Genomic DNA, 9,733 nt, shown 5'->3' with positions numbered 1-9,733 from the left:
GCAGGTCATTTGGGGCTCAACTCACAGCAGACCACTTCCACACCACCATTGTATTCAAATAATAATAGTGATGGTTACAATAGACACTAATTATGATGGCAACAACATTTGTCAGCATGGGGCAATTAAATACATGAATCTCTGTGGACCCACGTGTGAAGGGGGACAACAAAAGCCTTTCCTTTTTTTAAATAAGATGTTTATTAAAGTTTCAAAAAAAATTTAAAAAACAAAACAAAGCAACAGTACAAACAAACACAAACACAGACAAAAACAAGTATAATTTCAATCCCTTATTTTCTTGTAACTTACTTCCCTGACTTCCTCATACCTCCCCTTTCTGTATTCCAATTTCTAATTATAAATTCAGCAAATCCTCTCCCTTATTTTTCATTTAGTTTTTAACCTTTCTTTTCTTTTTACTTAACCATTACAGCTGAAAAACAACAAAAGCCTTTCCATGGGCACCCGATTGGCCACTGCGAGAGCAGGATGATGGACTCAATGGGCCAGACCTGATTCAGCTGGATGATCCTTGTGTTCTCACGGGACACCGATGATGCTCCATAAGGCTGTCCCAAGACATTTTGTTCCCTGAGGCAAAGCACTATATGTTGCCCACTTCTCATCATGTACAAGTGGTATCCAGACTGACAACTGAATCTTACACTAGGGATGGGAGATAGAGTCCTCCACTGCTCCTGAGGCAGCAGGACACATTTGTGAGGAGAGGGGGTCCAGGAAAGGTGGCACAGCAACCAAGTGGAACAGCTGGAGGCTACCCCAGCACCTGCCGCCTGGAGAGGGGTTTCCTCACTCTGCCTCATAGGAGCCAACCAATGAAACATTTGAGGCCAGGCTCCCCCTAAGTTGATGGGAATTGCCCTTCGTATGGTGTGCATGTACGTCTTGTGAGGTATTTCGTTGGGTGGGGCTTACCTGCCCGCCCAATATCTTATTCAAGTCGGCACCCCTGCCTTGCCCAAGGGTAGGGCCGGCCCTGAACGTTATTAAAAGGCAATGGTGTGGTCTAGAACAAGGCCTTTGCAGGATGCCTCTAGAAACCTCAGTAGGAAACCTGAGGGAAATATATGGCAAAGCTCAGAAGTGTGTGCACAAGCACCACCTCAGCATTGGCTGTGAAGAGGGGAGTGTGTGTTGGTTCTTTCGAGGAGAGCTGTGGGAAGCGTGAAAGGGGGGGACGGACTGTGCGGTAGACACGCAGCCTCCGCCCCGCCGTCGTCCAAGAGCGCGGGAAGAGAGACGCCGCCGTGAGGAGGAGAAGGAAGAGGCGGCGACGGCGGCGGAGGCGGCGCTGTCATCTCCCCATCTGTCCCTTTTTCCCGGCGGCTGGGAGGGGAGTGGAGGGGGGAGAGGCGGTTAAGCGGGAGAGAGAGAGAGAGAGGCAGGCGAGGCGAGGCGGCCTCAGGACGTGTCTGTCGGTAGCCTTTCTGGCTGCTCTGCTATGGTAATAAATTCATCGCTTCCCATTATTTCTTTCCTGGGGAGCCAGGTGACCGATACGGCCAGGTCTGTTTTATTGATATATTTACTTGTTTTTTTCCAACCCCCCCCCCCCACAGGCTGCAGCAGTAACGGCGGCGGCGGCCGGGAGAGGGGGAGCAGGTGGAGAGTTGAGAGACTGCAGTGAAGCTACCCTGGAGACATGGCGGACCAATGCCTCTGAATAAGCAAAAAAAAAAAAAAGGAAGGGAAAAAGGGGGGTTAAAATAAACAAATAAATCCCCCTCTGCCTCCCTCTCCCTTCTCCTCCCCGGTCTCCAGGGCCAGTTATGATGCCGGGTTGAGGTAGCACAACGAAGCCGAGGAGCCGAAGGACAAATGGTGCAGCAGCCTCGGGGGGGCTTTGAATTCCTCCTTTCCGCTCCTTCATGGTGCGCCGCATCCCCTCCCTTAGCCTTAAGCCGATGTAGCTGGCTGCTTCTCAGGAGGAGCCTCCCGGGGAGAATCGCCGGCTGCCCTGTGCCTCCTGCATCTTTCCATCCCTCCATCTGTCCGCCCGTCCCTCCTCCTCTTCCCCTCCTCCTCCCTTTCCCCTTGCATCTCACTCTCGCCATCCATCCTTCTCTTTGCCTCCCCCACCCTTCCAACCTCCAAGGCTATGGCTGCGGAAGAGGTGTTGGAGACGGTGGATCACTACAAGTCCGAGATCGAGAGGCTGACCAAAGAGCTCACGGAAACAACCCATGAGAAGATCCAGGCTGCGGAATATGGGCTGGTGGTCTTGGAAGAGAAACTCACCCTCAAGCAGCAATATGATGAGCTGGAAGCGGAATATGATGTCCTTAAGCAGGAGCTCGAGCAGCTGAGAGAGGTGAGTTGGCTTTGAAGATTTGTGGTGTGTTTCCCTACCCTCCACCCCAGTGTGCTGGGTTCCCCCCCCCCATCCTCCCCTTTTTCACTCCATCCCTCACTACATTTTTTTTAAAAAAAGGATGGAAAAGCAGCTCAGTATCTCTTCTGCTTAGAATTGTCCTCTGAACTGCTGCATCTGATAAGGCTTTGTATTGTAGGCCAGATGATTATAGTTATCCTGGAGCTATGTTTGCTTGAGACTGAAATTGCAAGGTGTGATTTATCACAGGACTCAAGGATCAGCCCTGATCATAGAAGATGCTTAAGAATGGATTATGGATGTGATATTTTAAACCTACTACTGACTAAAATCCCAGCATTGCTTAAACTTGCATAGAAAAAACTTATGGCTTTCTGATATTTTTATGCAAGCATTTTGATTTATTGCTGTAAGTGGGTGGCTTGGCTCATTCAGAAAAATGGTATGAACATTTAACCTTTAAACCCCCCCCCCCCCACATATTTTTATAACAATATAAGCTACAACAAACTGTGTATGCTGACTTTATGTGTTGACAGACTGTGAGGTTATGTATATGTTTGCTGTTTTCACCTGTCAGTGGCATCCACCATCTTTCATTCAAAATCTGTTTCTGTACCAGCACAGAAAGATTTGCTTGATCTTAAGCAACCAAGCTTGTCTAACATAGGTAGACAATCACATACATGTATAGCTAATTTTTGTGTTTCATTGGGTTATTTATATTTTTTCCTATTTGTGTGTTTTGAGAAGAGATGCAACAAAGGTTTATATTTAGTGCATTTAACTATTTCCAGAGGGTTCTGAATTCTGTTAAGTTCTATTAAGTTGATCAAGTTCAGAATTCTGATATACCGTATGTTCATTTTTTGTGTCCAGGAATCATGATATTTCACTTACACATGATAATAGGTGTCAAGGTGTGAACTCCTATATAGCATGCCATATGACCTGCTTCCACATAAATATTCATAGGATCACATGGCATATAGACAACATATTTATATAAAAGGTAAAGTATAATGGGCAAGATCTAGTAAGATGCAACACTTAATGCTTTAAATCTTCCACTGAAATCAGTGTAACTTAAAAGTGTTTCTATTATGCTGGATTATGTTTGAGATGAATTCTGTAGACATGAGGAATCACTGTTTTATTTATTTTATAAAGCTATATTGCTACATATGTGATACTATAAATTAAACTTCATGTTGCTTTTTGCTTTTTTCAAAAGTTCCTGAGACATCTCACTCTTTTTAGTAAGATTTTGTAAATGCAGTTTGCATTTGCTTGGGACACCTGAGTATATAAACTATTACTTTTTTGTTTTTGTCTGTAAATATGTGCCACAATATGATCAAAATCTCCACAGTAAATTTCAACTTTCTTGGTACAAAAAATTCCCAGAGATTTTCCTGAACCACAACTGGTATTCTGTGTCAACTATAATGAAAGCTTGACTTGGTCTTGTTCCCCAAAACTTTCTGAATCTCAGTATGTGAGAAAAATTGAGTGAGACAGGTATTACTTTTTTAAAAAAAGATTTTTATTTTTATAACAAATACTGCATAAAAATCAACATAACCCCTCTGCCCTAAATATATCAGGGAGGTACAAGTTATTGCTTAGAGACTTAGTGTAATGCCTTAAGCAATAGTATTTATTTGTAATAATTTTAAATTAAATTTTCAAAAGTTTGACATACAAATTTCAATGCATAATAAATTAAACTTTTCTAAATTTAAGCAGTAGTCACTTGAAGTAATAGTCTTAATATTTGAGATGGAACTGTTGCTGATAATCTTGCATAGCTTTTATTTTGAGATGATTTTGATAGAATCCCATGACTCTATGTTGACTTCCAATATTAAATTTGTCAACTTTTTAGTGTCACTTAGAAAGAGCTATGTGACAGCTAGAAATTCAAGAACAGCAGTTTTTGCAAGCATGAAAATATAGTGACGTGTAAACCTTTACATATTGAATTTCTGCCTGATATGCAGCTATTAATAGCAAAGAAGCCTTGTGAGAAAAAGGTGGTAATGGATAGTGAAACAATTTAAAAGTGGTGGTTCATTTTTGGAGTTCTTAACATATCTACAGTGGAGAGAATACGTATTATATACAAGTTCCAGGTATTGTTATTTCTTTTTGGTTCCTCAGTGTGAATCATTTTTGTAATATAATACATATATAATTTAATATAATGTACAGTATTCTATTCCAGGTATCTCATACATTTTTTGAAACCTTTGCCAAGCCACAGTTTCAAACTAGTTTTCAGCTCATCTTCTAAGTAGCGGATGGAAATCCATTTTCAGTATCTGTTCCCTATACAGTAGTACCTCGGGTTACATACACTTCAGGTTTCATACGCTTCAGGTTACAGACTCCGCTAACCCAGAAATAGTACCTCGGGTTAAGAACTTTGCTTCAGGATGCAAACAGAAATCGTGCTCCGGCGGCGCGGCAGCAGCAGGAGGCCCCATTAGCTAAAGTGGTGCTTCAGGTTAAGAACTGTTTCAGGTTCAGAATGGACCTCTGGAACGAATTAAGTACTTAACCTGAGGTACCACTGTATGTAAAATGAAGGTGGAGATACAGTGGTACATTGGGTTACAAGCACCTTGGGTTACAAACACTTCGGGTAACAGACTCCACTAACCCGGAAGTAGTACCTCAGGTTAAGAACTTTGCCCCAGGATGAGAACAGAAATTGCACGGTGGCAGCGGGAGGCCCCAGTAGCTAAAGTGGTACCTTAGGTTAAGTACGGTTTCAGGTTAAGAACGGACCTCTGGAACAAATTAAGTTCGTAACCAGAGGTACCAGTGTACAGATAAATGTACAGCATATAACTGTCATACTGATGAGCAATGGATATTTTTTCTTTTTTGTAAAACCAGTTTGCAAAAAAATGCAAATACCAGTACATTATTGCAGCTCTAAGTCTCTCTAAATAGATAATGACATTGCCTGGGCAACTCCCCTCTTCTGGAATGGAACCTCATGTAGACCTTGTGTTTACAGTAGATGAGATACAACCAGCAAGCGGTCTTAGGTAGTTCTTTAGTACTTACAGTATGGCATAGTATTTACAGGATTATGGTGCAATCCAGTCAAAATTAATGAATGAGGATTACTTCATATGCTACAGTGGACATTAGGTAAAGGTAAAGGTACCCCTGACTGTTACGTCCAGTCGCAGACGACTCTGGGGTTGCGGCGCTCATCTCACTCTATAGGCCGAGGGAGCCAGTGTTCGTCTGCAGACAGCTTCCGGGTCATGTGGCCAGCATGACTAAGCCACTTCTGGCAGACCAGAGCAGCGCACAGAAACACTGTTTACCTTCCTGCCAGAGCGGTACCTATTTATCTAATTGCACTTTGATGTGCTTTTGAACTGCTAGGTTGGCAGGAGCAGGGACCGAGCAATGGGAGCTCACCCTGTTGCGGGGATTCGAACCGCGACCTTCCTGTCGGCAAGCCCTAGGCTCTGTGGTTTAGACCACAGCACCGCCCGTGTCCCAACAGTGGACATTATGCCATATTTATTACAGGATGCATATAATTGTATTCATCCAGTTTATTGTAACTTATTTACAATACTAGAAAATATCATTACTGTCCTGCCAGCTTACAAGTCCTGTACATCCTTCATGCTCTGTTAATTCCAGCTATTTTTTATTTAACAATATTTATAGACCACTTTTCTTTCCTCTCCCAGGCTTCTGTCTTTGGTCTTCCTTTCCCCTTATTACTCTGGATTACTTCCTTAATTTTCTTTTCCCAGACTTTCTTTCTTTGGCCTGCAATCTCAGGCTCATGCTTTTTTCCTTTTGGGTCCAGCTCCTTGTGACTTACTCCCTGTGATTTCTTGAGGCTATAATCCCATACCTGTATTATATCCTATACCTGGGAGCAGCCCCTATTGAACTCAGAGGGACTTCCTTTTGAATAGCCACAAGACTCTTTTCCTTGCACTGAATCTCCCTAGGGTCAAAGGAGCACTGTCAATAGCAACCAGGGGCCAGAGTAGTACACCCAATGACAATCCACAAATCCCTCATCTTGTTTCCTGGTTCAGTATTATTGTCACCGCCACAAGGCACAGTGCATTAAAATATACATAATACTGAGCTAGGAAAGTAAAAATGTAATGTAATTTAGGACATTGTTGCCCTAAATATTTATTTCCCTACTAATCATTTTAGACCATGCTCTGCTTGATGCAGATTGTGCACGCCAATACATTATGTTGGTATATTGGTATACAGTGGTACCTCCGGTTACATACGCTTCAGGTTACAGACTCCGCTAACCCAGAAATAGTACCTCGGGTTAAGAACTTTGCTTCAGGATGAGAACAGAAATTGTGCTCTGCGCGGCAGCAGCAGGAGGCCCCATTAGCTAAAGTGGTGCTTCAGGTTAAGAAAAGTTTCAGGATAAGAACAGACCTCCGGAACGAATTAAGTACTTAACCTGAGGTACCACTGTATTAGTTTGGGTTGTTTGTGTTAGTATTAGTTTTGTGTTTTGTGGACCTGATGTGATATGTGGTAGAGAAAAAGGAATATTGTAATCAATGAACTAATAAGGAATATGAATTCCAGTAAGCTAGGAAGGCATAATGTCTGCTACCTTGATCTAAGAGCATTCTTTGAAGAGTGAGGAATCATTCTATTGCATTTAGGTTTTCAAAGAACTGGACCAATTAGTAAAAGGGTGAAAAGACAGATACTGTTTTGCTGACTATACAGCTTTCAAGGTCGCAATGTGCATGCAGTAAGGCAGTCTTACAGCTTTAGGGAAGACTGAATGAAATGTTAAAAGGAATGCAAGTCTTTAGAAGCTGATAATAGTATGTGAGGAATGACGTCCTTAAAGAGGAATGTTATTGTCCCATATCTTTCAAGTCTGTCCATTCGCTCTGTCCCCTTGGAACACTTTGCTGGAATGAGTGGGATGTGTACTACTAGTGATGCAGCAATAAAACTGTTAGTACATTTACAAACCTATGCAGGCTCCAGTATGGTTTCAAATTGTATGAGAGACCACGTGTTGAAATTCCTACATTGCAGGGACTTGGACCAGATGACCCTTGGGATCCCTTCCAACTCTACAATTCTATGAAACTATGATTCTGTCTGAAAGCTGAGAAGGATTGGGCTATAATGTGATATGTTTGGGTCACCTGCAACCTTTACTCTGGAAGGGAACACCCTTTCCCATCTCAGGACTGTCTGAGCCATGACACTATTGGGGTACCAGTGGACCTTTAGAAGTTGCTGGAATCAAAACTCCTGTTACCCCCAGCTAGTATGGCCAATGGTCAGAAATAATGTGAATTGTAGTTCCATGACTAGCAACCAATACACTTTCTTCTGCATACTAAGGAAAGGCCAAAACATTGTTATACTAACAAGCCTCAAAAACAACAGCTATTGTCTGAACCAAACTTGAATGACAATGCAAGAGTCTGGGAAGCTGAGACATGCTCTCAAATATGGGGCTAAGAATGCTGACTAACCTTTAAGGTTGCTATAATGATAGCTCAGATTCTACTCAAAAAGTGCTCAGTACTGTGTAAAATTTCTGTTCTTGTTAATAAGGTAGTTTAGAGATTATGTTTTAGAGAATGACATACAAACTCAGTGGCAATCCTATGATCAAGAGACAAAAATCCTGTTTGAGAAGACAACCCAGCCAGATGGGCAAGGTAGTAGTAGTAGTAGTAGTAATAATAATAATAATAATAATAATATCCCAAATAGTTCAAAACTGTTGTGTGTGGGGGAGAGTTCATATTCAGATATTAACCATGTTGCATTTGAAAGGAAATTTATTCAAGATCATTCTAATCATGACTGGTGTGAGGTTGTATGTCAGAATAAAGTTTTCATTAACTGGGTACAAACATGTTGCTTATTGAAACATATTTAAAACTAAACTATTTTATTTGTCATGCAGCTAAAATGTGATTTCTGAATTCATTGTTTATTGTGTTGCATACAAATTGAATGCTTAACTGCAGGATTCAAGTTCAAAAATTATCTGTTGCTACCAATGAAGTTTATTTATATTTCTTTTGACGACATGTAAACTGCTAAACGTTACAAAATTACATAGAGGAACAGAAGTATAACACAAATATACAAGTAAAAGTAAGTAAAACAGTTGTAAAAGAGAGGGTGAAAGAAATCTGATCCTGCCCACAAGCCAACTCATTCTTCTGTGAAAGCTGCAAAAATAAAAATGTTTTTAGCACCTGACAAACTGTATACAGTGTTGGAGCCTAACTTCAATGCGCAGTATATTCCATGTTGGATTCTGCTGTACTGAAAGTCCTAGTCCAAAACCCCATGGAATGAGCCTCCAGCTCTTGTGGCATCACAAAGAGGACCCGCTCCCCGATGACTGCAGCAAATGGGCAGTTATACAGGGGGAAATTCACCTTTCTGTGGTCCTTGAATATTACTATTGAGATTGCCTCTGCCAGGGAGGTTATTGGGTAGCAAGACAGGTAGCACACCACCAGTATCCCAAATCTGTCTCTGGCCTAACATCAGATGCAGGCCACCATAAGTGCTCCACCATAAGTTGAAGAAGTAAATTCTTATGAACCATGATGTGTTTTAAGTGTGATACACAATGTGACACTGTATAGCAATGGTGAGCCTTATGGAAAATTCAATGTATTTTTAAAAACGCTTTTAAAAAAGCATTTTCAAAATGGTTTTTATATGTTTGTTGATTCCACCTAAGTCATGGATATATGAGGTCTTATTATGAAGCAGTCTGGAGTTTAGAAACAGTACCACCAGGCTAGGGGCAAGGGGGAAGAGAATCCAGGTATCTGCAGATTCGGAAGGGATGGAGAACATGACAGTGTATGGTGATCATCCCCTCCATCCTTAACCTATTTCCCTCTGCCTCATAGCACCGAAATGGGGACCCCTCCCACTTGTTGCCCCAAACTAACCTTGCACACAGACATTCTATGAGACCCACTAAGCAGTCAAATACATTATCATTCACAGGCAGGCAGTAACTCCAAAAAGCAGACATCAGAGCAGCTGGTATCCTATCAGTCATACCCAGATTAAAATTTGCACTGGTTCTACTCCATTTCCCACATGGGGTAGTACATACCATCCCACCCTATCTTTCACAGGCTGTCGCCCTGTGTAGTTTTGAGTGTAGTTTTGAGCAACTTTTATATCCTTCCACCTCACACTATTTACCATTGCTCAACAAAGAATTCAGGGTTTTAACCTTTGCTTGAGTGGCAACCTTGAAGGGGCAACTCAGTTGTCACCCTGTCAGGGTGGCTTCTCTAGTGCTGGACCTATTGTCCACATCAGTGTCTCCCCTACTCC

General features: G+C 42.0%; 1 protein-coding gene across 19 annotated transcripts in view; it reads left to right on the top strand.

Moving 5' to 3' along the window:
• The first annotated feature begins 1,016 nt into the window (after nt 1-1,016).
• The window catches only part of BICD1 (BICD cargo adaptor 1), a 132,442-nt gene continuing 123,725 nt past the window's right edge, over nt 1,017-9,733 (top strand). For 4 of the 19 annotated variants that reach the window (XM_081926853.1, XM_081926863.1, XM_081926866.1 and 1 more), the window contains exons 1-2: nt 1,017-1,468; nt 1,584-2,335. In XM_081926853.1, coding sequence (XP_081782979.1) covers nt 2,123-2,335 — 213 coding nt within the window. In that variant the 5' untranslated portion in view covers nt 1,017-1,468; nt 1,584-2,122. The remainder of the gene's footprint in view (nt 1,469-1,583; nt 2,336-9,733) is intronic. The other 15 variants (XM_081926865.1, XM_081926868.1, XM_081926869.1 and 12 more) reach the window with 9 other exon arrangements.

The sequence above is a fragment of the Podarcis melisellensis genome (assembly GCF_964234715.1).
Source record: "Podarcis melisellensis genome assembly, chromosome: 10".
Classification (NCBI taxonomy): Eukaryota; Metazoa; Chordata; class Lepidosauria; order Squamata; family Lacertidae; genus Podarcis; species Podarcis melisellensis.
This window is presented reverse-complemented; position numbering and strand designations above follow the sequence as displayed.